This window comes from Mauremys mutica, chromosome 21 (genome assembly GCF_020497125.1).
Source record: "Mauremys mutica isolate MM-2020 ecotype Southern chromosome 21, ASM2049712v1, whole genome shotgun sequence".
Taxonomy (NCBI): domain Eukaryota; kingdom Metazoa; phylum Chordata; order Testudines; family Geoemydidae; genus Mauremys; species Mauremys mutica.
This window is the reverse complement of record NC_059092.1, coordinates 12,559,710-12,580,559: the sequence shown is the minus strand read 5'-3', so window position 1 is coordinate 12,580,559 and position 20,850 is coordinate 12,559,710. Positions and strand designations below refer to the sequence as shown.

The following is a 20,850-nucleotide window of genomic DNA, read 5'->3' as shown; positions in this document are numbered from 1 at the left end:
TTCTTTTACCTTTTTTTTTTTAATTGTTTTCCTGTTGCATTAAACACTAGTTTAATCTTTTCAACTATTTTTATAAACTGAAAATACTATATAGGGGGGCAAAAGTTATAAAAACCGCTGGATATGCAGTAAATGTTTTCACTTCTGGAGATCCAGTCCGACTGGTTTAATGCAGTCCGATGATTTTTCCTGGTACATTCCAACAGATGTCTGTTTTGAATAAAGCTTTTGTTCATTCCTGGGGTGTAGACGCTTTAAGTTATTCAGTCTAATTCTAAGTACGGTAATAAATAGATTTGTGAATGGAAATTGTGAATACTTTATTCCATGATCCTTGTTGACTTTTCAGTTTATTCTGCTGATGTTAATGTATGAGCTAACATAGCTTCCATTCCAAACTATCTACAGTACCTTTCTGAGAAAAATTCTCCCTCCTTATTTGTATCCCCTTGGACTACTTAAATCTATATCCTTTTGTAAATATTTTTGTAACAAGATTATTATTTTGATACACAATAAGAGTGACATCATGAAGCTAAAGGACTTCCATGGGAAAACGGATAAAAAAGGAATTGTAATGTTTAGATAAACACCAGGAGAGAGATGCATAAGGTATTAGTTTTCTAAGACTTTCTAGTGTCTAAAAACATTTGATAAAAAATGAGGACAAAACATGCAAGATTTTGGAAATGTGCAAACCTATCTTTAGTCTCTTGTAACTGTATTTCATTCAGTAACTTTAGGGTAACTAATACATATCTAAATGAATAAAATAAAAAGGGGATTCAGTTCACAGAATACACTGAACTGGGCAGCCCATATATGGGTTTCATTTGGGGAATGAACTTGGTTCTTCTTGTGGTAGGCCTGCCACTTAGGAATGTAATGTGTGTCAGATGGAATAAAGCCACGTGTCAAAGCCTTGCTACGTGTACGTCCCATGTAATGTTGCATAGATAAGAACAGTTCTGTGAAGATTTTTAAACAGTGTATATACAGTTCTGTGAAGACTGATTTTTGACCAATTATGGTCCAAGACCATGAGAAATTTTAAATGGCAAAACCCAGCTTTGGTTATAATGCTCTCTGCCCCCAAATGCTCACTCTCTCAATCAAATTGGGGAACAAACAAGAGAATTTTTGGATACTTTATACATGTCCACCTAAACAACCGCAACGCTGCCCTATACTGACACCATGAGGAGGGAAAACAATCAAGTTTGTGTCTTTAAAAAACATTTTAAGTTCATCCAATACCACATATACCAAAACATCTAGTCACAATCATATAATTATTACATGGCATCACTACAGGGCAGAGTTAAGGTTGCTTGGATACCCTAACTCTGCATTTCCATAGCTTAACAAATTTGGAATTCTGTTAAATTAAACCTTAACTCTGAGTTAAAGACTTGTGGGGGTTTTGTGGATAATTACAACAACCTGTAATCTTTTCTTACCCTAAATTATTGATATATATTCTTAGCAGTAGCTCCACAGTTTTTATCTGAGACTATAGACAGAGATAGCAATGCATAGAACTTTATTCTGTAACAGTGACCCTGCAGTTTTTCATTGGCTAGATGAACTCTAACATCAATGTCATATGAGGTATGTCTAAAAGGAATAAATTTTTCTGTTATGAGGCATAGTGTATTATCCACTTCCCTAGGCATTATGTATATATCCATATGTCTTCCAAGGGTTTTAAAATGTACGTCATGTCCACCTAATTGCGGAAATAAGTTTTCTAGCACTCTGTTGGCAATGCCTTGATTCTACCAGTTTGAAACTGCAGTTAATTATGTGTCATGCTAAAACTTGCCTTAGAATTATCTCCACCATGTTAACATTAATTTCACATTAAACATTACAGAATTTCAGGGGTACTGGTTACAGTACCAAATAGTGAGATTAGCCATCCTTTATACTGAACGCAAAAGTCATCTGTGAGAGGCCTGGTCTACACATAAAGTTGTAGTGGTTTAAATAAAGGTGTAATTTTATACCAAATTAGTTAAACCAGCACAACTTTGTGTGTGGACACTTATCAGTTTAAACCTGGTTTATAGCTGTTGGTAAATTTACAGATATCAACTAAACCAATATAACCAGTTTCAAATCAATATGACTCCACACATAAAAGTTGCACCAGTTTAACTAAACTGAAACAAATTAAACTGGTGCAACTTATATGTAGACAAGTCCTTAGTTACAGAGTGATGCAAAAGATTCAGCACGTAAAGTGAAGCCATTGTTTTTAGGTCCACATTAAATACTTTTTGTCAATTGTGAACTATTTTTGTTAATTTCACCATAAAAAATAATTGCAAGGAAAAGCAGAAACTTTGCTCAGGCCTAATCATTAGTTCCCTCTTCTTATTAAGAGAACTTGTTTGGCATAGTGATATTAAATGTATATATTCTATATAAAATCGGTTTATTGTGTTAATACATTGAGAGCTAATGAGCTCAGATCCTGATATAGGTTAAACACAAATAGGACTCTACTATATACACTGGGCATCTGAACTGTAGTTGAGACAATTAATTATGCATACCATTTCTAAATTTGAAAGTTCAATTAATTATTTTTTATTAACAGTTCATTTGGTGATCTTAAATTACACAGTTTGAATTATGAAGAATTCACACAACAACAACTGGTTGAGTTGATGAGGTAATGGGCTGCATAAAAACTGATAAGGGATGTGCTGACTCTTTTTCAAAACTGTTTAGGTAATTGGTTAACTTTTTCTGATAGACAGTATCAGGCCTATGAGATAGTATTACTAATAATGTATTAATATGAATGGATTAAAATTTTGGTTACTATGTCTCAATGAATCTTGTTCCACTATTCCCAATTCTTGCATGTCAAAAGAACAATTAACGGTCACGCTTCTTGAAAATATAACAATTTTTAATAAACGTTTTCAGCAAAGATGCTGCCTCTAAAAGCTGTTTATTCAGAGACAGATGGTTTAGCTACAGAACTAGGGCAGCTCCAGTCACTGAATGGTCGTTTGTTTAATCCCCACTGCCCCTGCATACTGTAGATGCTGACCCCTAAAGGCATTTGCCACATAACTTTTACCAGCAAACCTTGGTTCAAGGGCAGGTTTCAATATGATGCGGGACCCCTGGCTGAACTCTGCTTGAACCCAGAGGCATATCACTTACAACAGACACTAACAATAATGCTCTGATCACCTGCTTAAGACAAGAGAGTTCAAAGTGAGTTCATGTCCCCACACACCTTTTTCAATTCAGTTCTTGTACACAATGATATTAAGCTTAATCTAGTTCCTGTTCAGAACCCAGGAGTGGCCTGGGTACCTTCTTGTGTAACGTGGGAATTTTAGGAGTTTTGTTTGATGTCATTTCATCCAGTCAATGATACTTTAAATTAAACCTTGAGATATCAACATTTTACTTTTGCAGGGACAATCATAGTAAGAATTATATATTGTATTGCTTAATCTTTTCCAAACTAATTGCAGCTATACTAAAAATAGGGGGAACTGAATTATAGAGAATGACTGCAAATTTCACATCCCAAACCCCTTCCAGTGTTTTTAATTTTTTCTATTTATATTCAACCATTCTCGTTTCTTATTTTTTTCCAGGACTGGTAAAGGATCTAAGATTATCAGTACTAAGAATTTCAAGGCTCCCTTGAAATCTCTTTTACTCATAAACAAGTGGTAGTAGCGACGGCACCTCGTCATTAATGGTTTGTATGCTCCCTTTTCATGTTGCAGTCTTGGATTGACAAGAGCCATCTACAAAAAGCTTCTTTAAACTATACAAAGAGGTGAGATCAGAGGTGACATATGGGTGGTTTACTGGTGGAACTGAAACTAATTTTTTAAACAAAACAAAAACAAAAACAAAAATCTGGCTTCACTGTGAATTTCCCCTCAGAATTTTTAACTGTTCTCCATAAATAAATGTTTCCATCTTCACTGCTATTTGAAACTTTCTAATGGTGAGTTCTATCCGAATATGGAATAGTCTTTCCAGGGTAAGTGCTGGAAGCCCTGACTTGTTATGTAAAATTAGACTGGACAAGCAGTAGAAAACAAGACCACAAGGAACAAACTTGCATTGATGGAAGGAGGTAGAAGAACTACATGATTTCTGTTTTCAAAACAAATATATTTTCCATACAAAGCATAAGAGATGCTTATTGGCATTTTGATGTTTCTCAAGTACAGAAGTGAAATTCCAACAACAATGGATGTGGCCTAAAAACTGAGGCCTCTAAAAAAGCAAGTTCCTAAGCCATACAGGATTCAAATTCTGGTTAGTACCGATAAGTTTCCTATTCTACACTCCCGGAAGGTAAACAGAGCATGAACAATAGGATTTTATTAGCAGTATGTTGCCAGGGAAGGAAACTAACTACAGAAAAATTATCTACTTGATAAGAGGAAACAACTTGCAGCATTCTTATTCAGAAGAAAATCTCCACTGGTGTTTGCACATACACATCAGAAGATCAAAGAATCCAGGGTCATATCCACTGAAAAGACACAAGTGCTATTTCACGTGCTACCAAAGCTGCCTTGAGTACTTAATGCTCTGCAAAAATGTATAGGCGCAAATTGCAGTTATGGGCTCTAGATGCCCCTTAAACCTCACTCTGGTCTCTCTGAGCACGCTGCCCACAGATATGGGGACTTGTGCCTTTACCTTTCCTGGAGTGGAATCCTGGGAATCTCCCGCTGAGAAGAGGCTGAAGTACACTGTCTACTGACCATGCTTATCTAGCAATTCTTCCTGGGTTTGTTCCAGCAGTTCTTCCCTTTGAAACGCTATGGCATGCGGTGAATACAGTGCCCAAACAGCCTTCTTAAACCAATAGGAACAAAGCACAACAGAAGAGAAAGAGGGTTTTAGAAGAACAAAGGGACTACATGAATGTCTGTCTTACCACTCCCCTGATGAAGCGTAGGAAAGCCAAACTTTAGACACATCGGTGGGTGTCTGTCAGTCTGCTTCCCCGAACTGTCTCCCCACTGCTTGAGGCACCGTCCTTTTAAATTAGCTGGGGTCTTTGTTCTCCTCAGCCTCCTCAGCTTGTTGAGTTCCACAAGGGGTTGGAGGCAGTACGTCAAAGCAAAAGGCTCTTGCATCACCCCCTAAGTTCTGTCCGATAGAGGGGATCTCAAGTCATTCCTAGGTAATAGATTAACATTTTCTTGCTTCCCTCCCATAGCCTGCTATTAAACAGCTAAACCAACATATTAATACCATATACTCCCTAATAACCAGATTACCATACAGCATTCAGAGCTTATCACAGAGCAGCATCAGGTCCATCACAAAGCAAAACACAATCCCCCCTTCTTCCTCCACATGATTAAAACTGACATCAGTCACCAAATGAAAGTAAATTCCCAATGAAATCACAAAGCCACCATCAATTGTAATGGTTATTGTGACTTTTCACAACTATTCCCTTTAGAGTGCATTCAAATAGCTAGTAAACACCCTCTTGGGCATACATTACTGGCAGCACTGGAGAAATGCATAAAAAGATAGTGGTTTAGATTTTGCTAATTCACGAGTCGTCCGAATTAATGAGCCTCTTCATTCACACCTTCAAAGTGGAAAATAAGATGGATACCTTATATAGGTTTTAGTCCATCTCTGAACTGTTTAGGCTTTGTTTAGTGTCCAATCAGGGAACGGGACAATATCAGTATGAATGATACTTTTTTTTTAAATTGCATTTTTCTTCTCTGGACATGAAGTGGATCTACACATGGGGCTGCAAAATTTTAGACATCACAATCAAATAAAATAGAAGCGACTGGCATTTTTACAAGCTTCATCTTTTTACTGTCTACTGTATCCTAGGGAAGAAAGACAAGTCAGAGAAACTGCATGTGTCAAGCTTTTCCTCTGCAACCAGAAATAGCCAACGCTGTTTTATTGTAAGGACTTACACAGATTGAGCTTTTGAGTAATCATGCCACAGCTGTTTGTCTTAAAAAAGAAGAAACTGTGGGATGTCCAGTCTGTCACAGCTGGCATGAAAAAAGTAGAACTTAGTGTAATTTGCCTCTCTTCCAGTTGCTAATAATAAATAATAATAATAATAATAATAATAATAATTGGAGATATACCAATCTCCTAGAACTGGAAGGGACCTCGAAAGGTCATCGAGTCCAGCCCCCTGCCTTCACTAGCAGGCCCAAGTACTGATTTTTGCCCCAGATCCCTAAGTGGCCTCCTCAAGGATTGAACTCACAACCCTGGGATTAGAAGGCCAATGCTCAAACCACTGAGCTATCCCTCCCCTGTGTGTTAATGCTGTGTTATAGCCAATGTGTTTCATGAAGAAAACATTCTATAGCTAAAATCCATCCACATCTATTATCTGCTGCAGGATCTCAAAGGGAACAAAATCCCAGGAGAGGATCCAGTTACTTCTATACAATATTCAATTTGCATTTCACATGCAAGTCATGAAATACGAAGGTTACTGCTGAGTAACTGAATTTCTTTGAAATGCGTCTCTGCACATTCACACACCTGGAAGATGTGCCCAGGGATCAGGAGTACGGCAAAACCTTCTGGAAGCAGTGTCCAGTGGGGCTACTGTGCAGCCCTGTCATGGCGCTGGGCATGCCAGTGGTGAAAGTCTCAAAGGAATGCTGGCGTAGAGCCGGGCATGAAACGTGAGAGATGCCTCAACTGCCTCAGTCCTACCGACCAGAGCCTCGGAGATCTGCTGGACAACAGTTCTCTGAGCTAGCGAGGAAGGTGTGCGTGGCGGGGTTCTTCAGGGAGTGCAACTGAACTCTGGCTTACTTAACTTCATTTTAAGGATCTGGTCAAAAAGGCACAGAAAGTACACTGGTAGATGACATTCAACTATGAGGTGTTTAAAACACCAGTGAGAAGAGGAAACACTAAGGAACCTAAAGAGGTTAGAAATATGGCAGGAAATGAAATGAGAATCAACCTGGAAAATTGCAACCCAATATATCTAGGGAAAAATAACGCACAACACAGATATTTATTGACAAGGAGACATTTGTAAAGCAGTCAAGCCAATCTCCCACCCCAACCCTCGGGATAAGAGTGAACAGAAAATTGGATACGAGTTTGCAATGAAATATGGTAGCAAAACTAGACAATACAATTTTGGATTGCTTGCATAGACAATGCATGATGTCACAGAACAGGGAGATGATGGTCCGTTTTCACACAGTACTGATGCTCCTTACAATTCAGGGAGAGGTTATTCAGGAAGAGGAAATTCAAAGATAAGCACTAAAAATGATGAGGGAGTTTGGATAGCTGAGCGCAGGAGAGGAGTTTAAACCTGCAAAATCTGGCCTAACAATGACGGAAGGCAGGGGAGACATGAACATGAGTGAGGAACAGCAATTGTTTTGAGCAGCCCAACAGGGTTTCACAAGAAGTAACAGGAACAAACTTGCACAAAGGAAAAGTTGGCTGACTGGGCAAAGGCCCTACACTGAACTTGATGACATTTCTGTGTTTGTCTGTCTGTCTCTAACGGATTAACTTTTGAATGATGTCTCTGATCAAGCACGTCAACTCTCTGCAACTATCAATTTGGTTATGGCACCCATTAATGCAGTGGTCCCCACACATTTTTGGTCACGCACCCCTGAGCCGTGGTCAGGAGCCGGGACTGGAAGAGGGGCCATGGTCAGGGCCCCGGCCAGAAGTGGAGCTGGAAGCTGAGGCCAGGGCCAGAGCGGTGGCTGGGTGGCACTCCCCTCTTCCACCAGGGGGGAGGGAAGGGGCTAGCCTGGGCCCCACTGTGCCCCCTTGAATACTCCTCTGTGGTCCCCCAGACATGCCCCATAGTTTGGGGACCACTGCATTAATGCATTCCAGCATAACAAGATACTTGACCATCCTCCCAACAGAGTTTAACATGTTAATACCCTGAATGATTTACTTCCCACATAGATAATGCGGGGGGGGGGGGGGGGGAATATGGAGGCATGGGAAGAAGGGACACTGGAGGCATGCACACAGCCCCTAACAATGGGGGTGTGGGGGGAGAATGGCAGATCCTGATATGGGGAGGAGGACCCATAATGCCCTTGACACAGGGGAAGAGGGGAATGATGGTGCACACGGAGCCTCTGCCACGTGCAGGAAGAGTGGAAGATTGTGAAGCGGGGGGGGGGGGGAAAGAAGGAGGATTGGGCTGGGGGCAGAACCCTAGTAGGTGAGAGACTGGAGGAATCTGGTATTGGGGCAGGAGGGCACACAGGGCCCTTGCCATGAGGGGAATGCGACTGGTGAGCACACAGAATCCCTGGCAGTGGGGCGATTGGGGGAAGATATACAAAGTCCCTAAACTATAGTGAGATGGGAGGGTGCCACAGATTGGGGCTTGTGGGGGATGGAATGTGGGAATGCCCAGAGACCCGGTGTGTGCAATGTGCTTGGCCTACAGAAGCGATGAAGTGTGTGTCCCTCTAGTTAGATTGATTATGAGAAAATATATCATAACAAAGGCCTATTAACCTGAAGGGAACGCAAAGGAAGGAAACCCCATTGCCCATCACACTGATAAAGCAGTCAGGAATACACTGTAAGCAACTGTTCCTCATTGGCACGAGACTGGGTAGTAGCTGATAAATCTGTTTCACCTCTAGTTTCTAGGTGAATTTTTGGGAGGGGGTTAAAAGAGCTGAGGACAGATAAAGTCTCATAAAGGGACCTGATCCAAAGCCCACTGAAATCAATGGAAAAACTGTTGTTGATTTCAATGGGCTTTGAATCAGGCAGGCCGCCCGGGTTAGGGAAGGATTTCCAAGCATAAAAGGTCAACATAAAAGAAATCATGAAGAGGGAGCGAGTTAGATAGGTGTATCGGTAAACAAGTTTATCCCCTGCTCAGTCAGGACACAGGCAGAATGCCAGACAAAATGACTTGTTTCAGGGACAAGTGCCCTGGTAAGGGAGTACTCTGAATATTAATTATTAACTTGCAAGATGGGTAAATGGTGAAAACAAGCATTACAACTTTAGATTAAAACAAGGGGCACGTAGGGACACTCCTGATAGAATCTTAAATGAGCTCTCCCCTTCCCACAGACTTTATACACTATGTGGTGGTATGTGCCTACTCTTCCTCTTTCCTTCTATTTCTACTCCCAGGCACTCTTAGTTCTGCTGCTGTTGCATTATGAAGAATTCCAGGGCTGAACAATGAAATTGACGCCTCGGAGAGAATTACTCCCTCTTCTCTTCCTATGCCTCTTTAGCCTCAGTTTGAATGCGACAATCCTATTCGCTGATACGAAAAGGGGAAGCAGAGGAGGCAGAGACATACAATTTTTTTTTTATTTTAAAAGCCATTTGGTCACTCACTGACACTGTCCAAGAACCAAGATCTTACTGCACAGCTACAGGGCCTCTCTTCTGGGACAGAAGTACATTTTTAAGAACCCAATACATATGCATAGGAGAATTTTCTACTACACATTAAGGCTAGCCCTAAATAAAGTGCTCCTAACTGAACACGGTCCAACAAACCCGTTAGAACTGGGTAACCCCATGAAGTAATCCTTTGCTTCTACTGACATTTCAGAGAGTGAATTCTTGATTTTCAGTCTCATGCTGCTGATATTAAAAAACCAACATAAGTTCAATAATAACTAAGGAAACGTTTCTGGTCAGAGTGAAGCTGCTTTGGCAGAAGTCTGAGTGAAAGCCATAATGGCAATTTCCTGTATTGAATGTGATTGTGGTATAAAAAGGGATTTCAAATAAGGCTCTCCAAAAGCCCACAGGCATGTATCCAAGATTACTAAAGGGTAATATCAGAAAATTCCTTTTACTACCTTGTGAATTACAGGAAAAAGTTTTAATGCGTGTTTTCTTAACAAAAGTACTGTAGCATGCATTAAAGCAGATTTTTAGAAGACAGCTTTCTGAATATATCTATTCAATGACAGGATAGTTTTCTGGTTTTGGACTGAGCTTTTTGGCAGTATGCAACACAAATGTGGAAATAATCAGAACCGCTGTATGTGACACTGCAGTACTTAGAAGAAAATATAAAACTCACTCAAAATAAAATATCAAATCATACACATTAGTTGCTAATAAATTAAATGTATGCTGCACTGTCAAGATAGATTTTCTTTTAATATCTTACCAGTGCCCTGACATTTAAAAAAATTAAGCCAGCTGTCCTTTCTTGTTTCATAAAGAACAGAATTAATGTTAAGTTTATCTCCAACAAAACAATATTAAGTTTGTTTTTCTTCACAAATTAAATGAGTTTATGCTTCAGAAGTTCAGACAGCTTATGCAATTATAGGATTTCTTTCTTCTGAAGAAGTTCATCAGGAGGTCAGGCTTTTTAAATACAACCTGCTAAAAGTACATGAAACGTTTTTAAACTGGCACCATATGCTATAAAACCACCACTTATCCCAGCCTCCATGGTTTGGCTCCATGCTCCAACCACAGTTTGTGCTAGCTGGGTGTGTCGCAACATAGATTAATGGATTTTAAAGCCAGAAGGGACCCATTATGATCAGTTAAGTCTGACCACCTGCATAACACAACCATAGAAATTTATCCAGTAATTTCTGCTTGGAACTCAGTAACTTGTGCTGGAACTAGAGTTTGTGTTTTTGAGAGGCCTGCAATTTTGATTAAAGACTTTGAGTGATGAATCTACCACATCCAGTGGTAAACTGTTCTAATGGCTAATTATCTACTCTATTAAAAATGTGCACCTTATTTCCAGTTTGAATATTTTAGCTTCAACTTCTAGCTATTGGATTTTATATGCTAGATTAAAGAGCCCTTCTAGTACATCATCCCTCTATGGTGCATGCTATGGTGTCAGAGAGGAACAGAAAAAGCCAGCATTACTTTAGGGCAGTGATCCTCAGACCTCAGTGATTCAGGAGTCAAATTAGCAATCAGCATAACTCAAAAGAGCCACAGTAGTGTGAATTCATTGTTTTATTTACTATATAATTCTCACAGCAAAAATGACTGACCAAGTATTATTATTTTTATCAACTACAATTGGTGATAACATAGCAAAAGCATCCCGACTGCTTAATAATTAAATCACACAGTGTTTTAATATTGTGTGCTGCAAAGAGGCACACATTAAAGAGTCTGAGTATCACTGCTTAGGGATTCTGAAATGGAATGTCTTCCCATCCTTAATATTTGGTAGATTTAACACTTAACTTTACAGTTCTCATTTTGCACAGATCTTTTGCAAGGGAACTTTTAGTGATTTATTGTAATGTATCATGTGTCACTTTTAAGAGAAGAGGAAATGTAATGCCTGACCCACTCAACTCACTCCCAACACCCAACTGACTTAGAGGTATGTTGGGATGACATTAAGATCACTCCAGGAAATTCCAGCCTTAAAAGTGATACTTCTCGCAACTGATGTACTGTGACCGTGCAGGCCAATAAATATGTTGTTCAAAACTACACTTCTTAAAGTTAATTCATTCATTACACTTGTCTCCATCCAGATTAGCTAGCATTGCTATACTTTGTTAGCATCCATGATTTTATGATTCTCCCAAAGACACTTGCAACTAGTAAAAAAACGGACTCCCGTAGCTTCCAAGTTTTGTATAGCTCCGTGTGTGATATTTTATGCAAAAATATTTAATGAGCTAATTGGCATATAACCTTAATAAACGGTAGGGATTTAGTGTTGGTGAAGGTGGTCTATTTGACAGCACTGGTGAATGGAACAATGTGTTTTTCTATAGGCCAGCAGCAGGGCAAACTTGGTGCACATACTGCTCTCCCAACATGGCACCCCTGACCTTGGGATGGGGAGAAAGGAGGCAACTTCTAGGCACAGAGGGGTAGTGGGAGCCTGGGAGTTAATGAGGATTTGAAATGAGACAACATCCCCCGTTTTCTCCTACACTCCCCATCAGCCATCCCCATTCTACCCTCATCCCTTTCCAGCCTCCATTCCTGCCCCATCCTCTTCAGCCAATCCAAAGATTCACTTTCCTCAGATACCCTGCAGCCTTGGGAACTAAATTTCTTTATTACTCCTCCTCTCTGGGGCTCTGGTGCCACATTCTTTAGTGGCTATAAGGTAAACTGCAACTCCTGCCCACAGTTCTGCCAAATATGTGAGATTCAGGCTGGCCTATGAAGCAGGCATGACAGGGCTTCTAAATGTGTCTGCATGACACTTGTCAGCCCCAGGCTATAATGAGTGTATTTATTATTCTTAATGCTGACAAAAAGAAAAATAGTAATTAAAGCATGCAACAGCCGCCTATGCAACTGGAAATCTAAAAGAATAGATCAGATGCGCCCCAGGACAGGAACCTAGTTCTTTTGAGAAAAGTGTAAATACTTAACCACAAAATAATGATTAAAAAAACCTCAAAGTTCCAACTTGTGGTTGCACTCAACAATCTAAAAGTCTATAAATACTACACTGCTTTCCATTTTCTAATCCTCACCACATCTAGGTATTGTACTCCAATTCTGCATATGAGGAAACCGAGACAGTAGTTTAAGTAACATGCCCAAGACCACAGGGGTGTGAAAGGTCAGAACTCCAGATTTCTGGGTCTGCATGTGCTCGGAACAGCTCAAACAGCATAAAAATTACTTACGACATGAAAAGGAACATTAAAATGTTATAGAAATTTCTGACCACAGAAGTTTATAATAAAGCAGTAAGTTTTGGTGAATTCAGCTATGCAAGTACGCTTCTCGGCTCTCTAATCTACTAGAGTCTTGCATCATTAAATTGTACTGAAAAGGGTAGAAATTTCCAACCCTGGGGCAAGGTGAGTAATTTTTTAGAAGAAAATATTTTATACTAGAGTATAATGCAGACCTAAAAATGTTAAATATATTCCCTAATACAACCATCTAAACATTTAAATGCATCCATATGGAAAAAGAATTGGCTCCTTATTCTCTAACAAGTGGAATAAACATTCTGCTTTTGACCAAAATGTGGAATGTTTCACGTAACGTGGAACTTGAAAAATAAGCATACAACTCAGTTGGAAGCGTGACTGTCCGACAAAATTGAATCAGGCCCTGTTTACCTAGGGGTCTTTTATATCACTGTGTTTGAGGATGAATGAATTCTAAGGCTATTAATTTTGATCTCTACTTTTATTTTTAAAACTTATATTAAGCACACAAATGTACACATTTAAAAAAGTCAGATTTGCAATAGTTCTATCCAAAAATGGCAGAACTGGAAATGTAAAATAAGTGCCTTCAAAATACTCGGTTCGTTTCCAAGCCTTCTATTTTTCCCAAGGTATGCACCTGATATCTAGCAGTTTCCATTAAACCAGTCATGGTAACTTAGAACCAAAATGGTAAAAGGAAAAAGTATGTCTCATTTCTAGCAATGATATTAAACTACCATGACCAAGAAATGAATATTTTGTTCCATCAGTCTAACAGAAAACGAATCTTGCACTTTCACAACTTTATTCAAAGAATTTTTTTTTAAAAACAATTTCTCAGGAACTGGTAAGAGCCTTACATAAGCTGCATTATAATGAGCAATGTTTTGTTTTAGGCTGCTGAGTATTAGGGACTATTTAGAGTTCAGCCAAACAGAAGGAAAAAAGACATCACTTGGAAGACAATTTTGGTGCTTTGGTGGAGACAGCTATACTTAAGAGGGAGGCAGTGATGTTTCAGTTGCTTTTCAGAATATTTTGTGACCATACGCAGCAATCATAAACCAGCCATTTAGTACCCACTTTGTGTAGGAGGTGACTGAATTTTCATTATAAGTTTTATTTTGGCTCCTTCTCTTAAATCTGCAGACAAAGGAACATCTACCTTGAAACTGGGGGGGTTAAGTTTGTAGCTTAGTTAGATTTTTCTGCCAAATTGGAGTTCAGTTGGACAAAGCGTTGATGAATGACACCCAAAGAAGAGAGGCATGAAGAGTCTCTTGTGGCCTCAAATGTGTCTGGGGTGGAAGGCAGTTGCACCTCCTCCTCCACCACCTGACATGGTGAGTCCAATTGCACCGGACTCAACGGACCCCCTTGCAGGACCAAAGTCAACGGTGCAGGCTCCAAAGTTTTCGGCACTGGGGACTCCTCCCTGGGACGCACCCATTGGGCTGTTCTGAGGAGGTGGGCCCCAAAGTCGGGGAACAACTCCTCTTGTTTCCAGTGCCACTTCTGCCCCGAGGAATGGGACTGGTGCCCAGTTATCTCTGACTGTTTCCGCACGGCAAAGTCATCTCCGTTACCACTGCCGGGGCACTAAGCACCAATGCACTCCTGCCAATGCTGTTTGTGGTCTAAGTGCTGGCTCCATAAGGAGCTGCTTCTGTCTAAAGTCCCGCTCATTTTTCGTTATTGGGCTAAACCCTTCACAAATCTGCATGTATCCACCTGATGCGTTTCCCCCAGACACTTTAAGCAAGCGTCATGGGGGTTGCCCATTGGCATAGGCTTGTTGCAGGATTTGCAGGGTTCGAACCCCTGGGACTTAGGCAGTCCCCAGGGAGAGTGCAGTCAGGTTGGAGAGGAACTCCCCATTCCCAACAGTGAATTAACAACACTACACTAATTAATAACTAACTAAGGAAGACAAACACTAAAGCAGATAGAAGCTAGGGAAACTTGGAGAGCTTGCTGAGCAAGACACCACTGTTCCAATGACTGTCACTGGTGGTAAGAAGGAACTGAGGAGGCGCCGGGTCAGCAGGATCATATATAGAGCACTATGGAGGCGCCACTCCAGGGGGACTCCACGGTCAACCCGACGGGTGCTGCTAGGGGAAAAACTTTCTGATGACTGTGCACGGGGCATGCACACACCTAATTGGAATCGATATGAGCAATCACTTGAAGAAGAGCAAACAATTCCAACTTTGCTGGGACCGGGACCTGCTGCGTGACGGCATTCAACGCCTTGAACGGGAGTGCTGGCAGGAGAAATGCTTGAGAATGCTTGATTCTGGATCACGCACGGCTTGTACCAACTACAACCTCATTTACTGTCCGAGATACTTGACAGAAAATTCCCCATTGCACTAATAGCATACTGAAGACATAACTCCCCACTCCTACATTATAAAAACTACAACAGATGGAGGGTCTAAAAAATGTTTCTTTACCCATAACAACATTTTGCCTTATATACTTAAAATCAGCTATTGAAATTCTACAGCGGATTTTTCTAGGTATCTGGCCATGTGTGCCCCCCTGCATCTGAGATCAGAATGGGATCTCAGCACTGGAATAGTGTCAACCACAGGCTTTGAGTCCATCCATGACAGTAAACTTACTTTACTTCATACTTTGCAAGGTTATGCAACACTAATCAGATCAGCTTGAGCATTTTTATTTCTGTATACTACTTAACTCGGAACAGTCATGGCCCAGCACACGTAGAGCAGAAAGTGCAACCTGAGCCAGTGATTCAGTTTGGAACAGCATTTTATTTTGATTCCAAACCACACATAGCTGAACAGTTAACAAATGCAACAGGGGGCTATTGGTACACAACAGTCAAAACAAGTCCAAATCCTTTGTTGTTGTTCTCCCTGTCGTCCAAAGAACAATTTAGTGGCTTGATTATATAAGAGAATCAGAGAGAAAAGAGGGCATGGGATTGTTTTATGAACTTTTGCAACATATAAGTGTAGTTGAGTGTATTTTAATTTATAAGGTCTATACATCTGCGATTAAAATCTTTTTGTGAAAAACAAATGCAGTCACACCTGTGTAAAGAGGCTTCCTAAATTAATTACTAGAATTCTTTTTCTTTAAGAAAGGTTTATGGGTCAATGGATTTTCAAAGAACAGTTGCAACAATACAAGATTTCTGTGTACTGGACATTTTTGTCCTCCACTCATTATATTTAGATGTCTTGTATGGTTTCTGATATTCATTTACCATCCAACTAAATTGGGAATTTTTTAATTTGCAAAGGATTGAAAATTGCATGATGATGAACTTCACCTCATGCTGCTGTAGGTCCATGACAAACAAAAGTTATTCCAAATTCAGTGGAAGCTCAGCTCTGGTTCAACTCATAGAAATTTCCTAATCTGTACTCAGTCAGCCGCCATCAGGCGGGCACTATGCTACAAAGGCAGATGGCAGGTGGACAAAGCTAGCTCTTGCCTGCAGTCTAGTTTCTCATCTGTCATGCAACCTCATCACTAGTAATATTGCAAATAGGTTGGAAATTCATGAATGCAGATATTTCCATGTAATACACACATTGTATGCATGTGCACATCATGATATACGCATTGTAATAGAACATAGTGCAACCTTCATAATCATTTATTTTAAAAAAAAGAGTATAACTGTTTTTTTTAAATGAACTCTGAGACTGCTTAGGTTAACACATTAGTTATTTTGTTTGAATGTGTCCCAACCTTCTACTTGTCTGAGATATAACATTTCTAATCATACTCTATATGGGTTTTTTCTTTAAATCCCTATTTACTTATCCAAACTATGATCCCTGGCATTTCAATTCTACAAATTAAACTAAGTCCCAAGTGCATATAATTATATGCTAGCTGCTCCTATTCCCTTCTCAGCCCCCAACATGCTCATTTAGTCGTTGCTCAAATTTACTCTCACGTTTGATGCAGGTAAAGTGTGGGGCCCTATTATACAAAAATTCATCATTACCAACAGCAGATGGGCTAATTGAACCTTATGAATCTTAACATTCATTCTTTTTACATGTATTACATTCATCGGCAGTTAAAAAGGCTGGTGCATTTGGAACACTTCCTACTTCCACAACAAAGCATGTCTAGGTTTGCATTCTTATGAGTTTCCTGCACCTCACTCACACTTCATCAAGCTTATTGTTCCTTACTGAAATAGTGATGGCAGACACATCAGGATTCTGAGTGTGGCATAATAAAATGCAGGAAATGGAAAAACCAAATGGAAAGACTTAAAAAAAAAATACCACCATTCTGAAAATCACAAAATAAATATACCTGGATTTTTTAACCCCCCTGTTGTGCAGGATCTTGTACAACAGACAGAGTTCCTAAGGCATGCAGTAACACAGCACAGCATCAACATACAGGAACTGAATGCCACTTAACCACTGGAAATACAACGTTTATTCTCGTAGATCCAACTCTCTGGAACTCTCCCCTTTTCCTCATTTACTTTGCCATTATTATTTGTATCAGTTTTGTACAATATTTATCTTAAACATGTTTAATATAATTAAATATTATTTATTTCTGGTAGTGCCCACAACATGCAAGCCACTGAACACACAGAGAATGGCATAGTGTCTGCCCAACAGAAGGCATACAGAGCCCCTGCCAAAGGAGTAAAAGGTGGATCCTGGGGGGGGGGGGGGAAAGAGAGGGGGCACACAGAAACATAGAGCCCTTGCTATGGCAGGAAGGTAAAAAGGAGGGGGGACAGAGAACTCTTGGTTTGGGGGGAGGTGGGAATCAGGGAGCACACTGAGTCCCTGGCTTAGGGAGCAAGGGAGGAATGGAGGGCATGAGGAAGGGCAGACAGAACTGCTGGCACATGGGGAGAATGGAGGATCCTGATATGGGAAGAGAAATAAATGGGGGGTACATGCAGCTGGGTTAGAGTATCTGGGCTGGGGGTTGCCCCACAGCTGGGCTCTGGGGTTAGGGGCTGTGGGTGTCTGGGCTGGTGGGATGCCCCATGGCTGGGCTCAGGGGTGAAGGGCAGGTGTCTGAGACCAGAGGGGCAGAGTTTTCCCCACTGTATGCCCAGCCGGCACGTGTAACATACCTAAACTGAGGCGCCCAGTAAAAGCATAACAGAAAAACAGGAACTGGCTTGTCGTAGAGGTTTCTTTAACTCTCTACTCCTGGGGGAATCTTTATTGCCGTCTGTATTGCTACAGACATACTTGCTGACAGGTATTTTGGAATAAATTACCAAAATAACTGAAATTAGCTTGATTATATTGTGTTATTTTAACAAATAAAATATACATAATTTTGCAGAACAGTAAAATATTGTGCACAGAATTTTTAATTTTTTTGGCACAGAATTCCCCCAGGAGTAATGTGTGCACATGCACAATCACACATATAGACATATTCTTAGTAAAAACTGATTTTGCAAAAGAAAAATAGAAGGGATGTCGCTACTACATTATCTTCAGAACTCTTCAACTTCTTTAAAACAACTGTTTTCCTATGAATTCTTAATGGAAGCCTAAAGAAGAACATTTTTAGTTCAATTCTGCATCAGGATGCCAAGATGGCAATTTCTTTATTATATTTAAGCTCTTCAGACTTTTTCCTGATTTATTATAATATGATGTAGTAATACTGCGTGCAGATGTGGTCGCCCCATCTCAAAAAAGATATATTGGAATTGGAAAAGGTTTAGAAAAGGGCCACAAAAATTATTAGGGGTATGGTACAACTTCCTTTTGGGAGAGATTAATAAGACTGGGACTTTTCAGCTTGGAAAAGAGACGACTAAAGGGGGATATGATAGAGGTCTATAAAATCATGAGTGGTGTGCAGAAAATAAATAAGGAAGTGTTATTTACTCCTTCTCATAACACAAGAAGTAGGGGTCTCCAAATGAAATTAATAGGCAGCAGGTTAAAAACAAACAAAAGGAAGTATTTTTTCACAAAACGCAGTCAGTCAGTCTGTGGAACTCCTTGTCAGAGGATGTTGTGAAGGTCAAGACTATAGCAGGGTTCAAAAAAGAACTAGATAAGTTCATGGAGGATAGGTCTATCAGTGGCTATTAACCAGGATGGACAGGGATGGTGTCTCTAGCCTTTGTCTGCCAGAAGTTGGGAATGGACGACGGGGGATGGATCACTTGATGATTTCCTGTTCTGTTCATTCCCTCTGAGGCACCTGGGATTGGCCACTGTCGGAAGACAGGATACTGGGCTAGATGGACCTTTGGTCTGACCCCGTATGGCCGTTCTTATGTTCTTAGTAATGAGAATCTCCTATATTACACTGTAGCTTTTCTGTACCAATTTTACTAGTACACAAGGCCATATTAGTAAGTCTACAAATGCAGTATTTTAAAAAGGAGGTCATTAAATAAACTAGAGGCAAAACTAATAATACAAAATAAGAATTACAAAATTACAGTTCCTTTGGGCTAGGAAACAAAACCCATTACAAAATTGCAGAAGGTATTGCAATATGGTTTTGTAGACACTTTATTATGATTAGAAATGATAAGTGTTCACTGACCTGGGGCCACTAAGAGTTGCAGTGTCTCTCACTGCCTGCGCTGTTTCAGAGGCAAAATCCAGGGCACCAGCCATCGGTTTGGTTACTGTGCCAACCAGCCCTTTCCCAAGGCCTGATATGAAACCACTGACTCCTCCTTCGGTTTTGACACCTTCTACTGTTGAGGTTATTACACTTGTTAATCCACCAATGATACCTAGCAAAGACAACAAAAACTGTAAGTAGACCAACTGCTTTGCCACTAAAAATAAAAAAACAGGATGTTATTACAGCTGACAATGTTAAATGATTTACTTTTTTGAAAGTTCTTGGTAGTGGAAAAGCATGCTACCCACTTAATGCAGCACATGAAAAGTTTGAATTATGAATGGATTTTTTAAATTAATCTAACAACATAGTCTTATATTTGTATAGGGCATTTTATCCTGAAGCTATACATACATAAAAGTATTTTGTCTACTGCTGAAGTGAAGCCACCTCCAATAGTGTGACAAGGATTTAACAGAACACAAAATATTACACAACAGCTTAGGACAGGAAATAAAAAATATGGTGCTCAGTTGGAAATACAAAGAGAAATTTAAGCAGGTGAAGTGGAATTTTGACCAAGACACTGGGGATCATTCTTGCAAAATGTTAATGTCCATGAGAACTTGAGGGCTCACAAGGGATTAGGAACTTAAAAGGCAGATCCTCAGCTGGTATCAACTGACCTAGCTTCACTGACTTCTTTGACTGCACTAAAGATTTTACATCACAGCCAAAAGACAGTAAACACTGTGATGCTGGCGGTACGAACAGTACTGTTGGTAAACAAGTTCTGGAGTTGAGAAGCATATAGCATATGCTATGTTTAATTGTTTCATTTGGGTAACTTTGCCATACAGTGGAGTATTTGGGAAAACTACAGTTCAACAGACAGAATTTAACAGTCAACTACTTCTTTGAAGAAATGGAAATCGGAAACATTAAAAAAAACAAAAAAAAACCAAAAATTCAAGTCAAAGAAGCTAATCGGCTAATGACTGTTTCTAATTGACTCTTCATTAAACAATCATATTTCAGATTTCACATGTTGCTAGCAACATAATTTATACCTGATTTTAGAATACACCTAATGTTCTGTAACTGGAACAACCAAAATGCTTTGAATTCAAAGGGAAGTCTAATGTGATCCATTTAGAACTTCACTGCTATCTTTTTCATAGAAAATTTTTTATCCCTGCACTTAAGTGAACTACAAGAGTTAGATATGGAAACAACTTACAGAAATGAATCTTTTCCATTTTTGGGCCATCACCTATCTCAAGTGATGAGAATTCAACTACCTAGAAAACTATTTCAGTCTAATACCGGAGACTGAATAAACAAAATTTCCCCTAATTTTACATTTCTTAAGTACAAGACTTTTTGATAATCATACAGACTGCATTTGAAATTTCACCAGTTTAACTAAAGGCGCAATTTTAAACAAATTTAATGAAACTGATACAAAATACAGTGTGAACATTCAAATGATTTAAATCTGGCTTATATTGATTTAGCTTAATTCAGCAGAGGATCAACTCAAGCTAAATTGACATAAGCCTGTCTTCAATCAAATTAAGAGTGTCCACAC

At 39.7% G+C, this 20,850-nt stretch overlaps 1 protein-coding gene across 1 annotated transcript in view; it reads right to left on the bottom strand.

Annotated features, from left to right (window-relative positions):
- Window positions 1-20,850, bottom strand: part of VPS13D (vacuolar protein sorting 13 homolog D) — a 185,819-nt gene that overhangs the window by 24,055 nt on the left and 140,914 nt on the right. Inside the window, exon 67 of the mRNA XM_044995998.1 lies at window positions 19,233-19,428. Coding sequence (XP_044851933.1) covers window positions 19,233-19,428 — 196 coding nt within the window. The remainder of the gene's footprint in view (window positions 1-19,232; window positions 19,429-20,850) is intronic.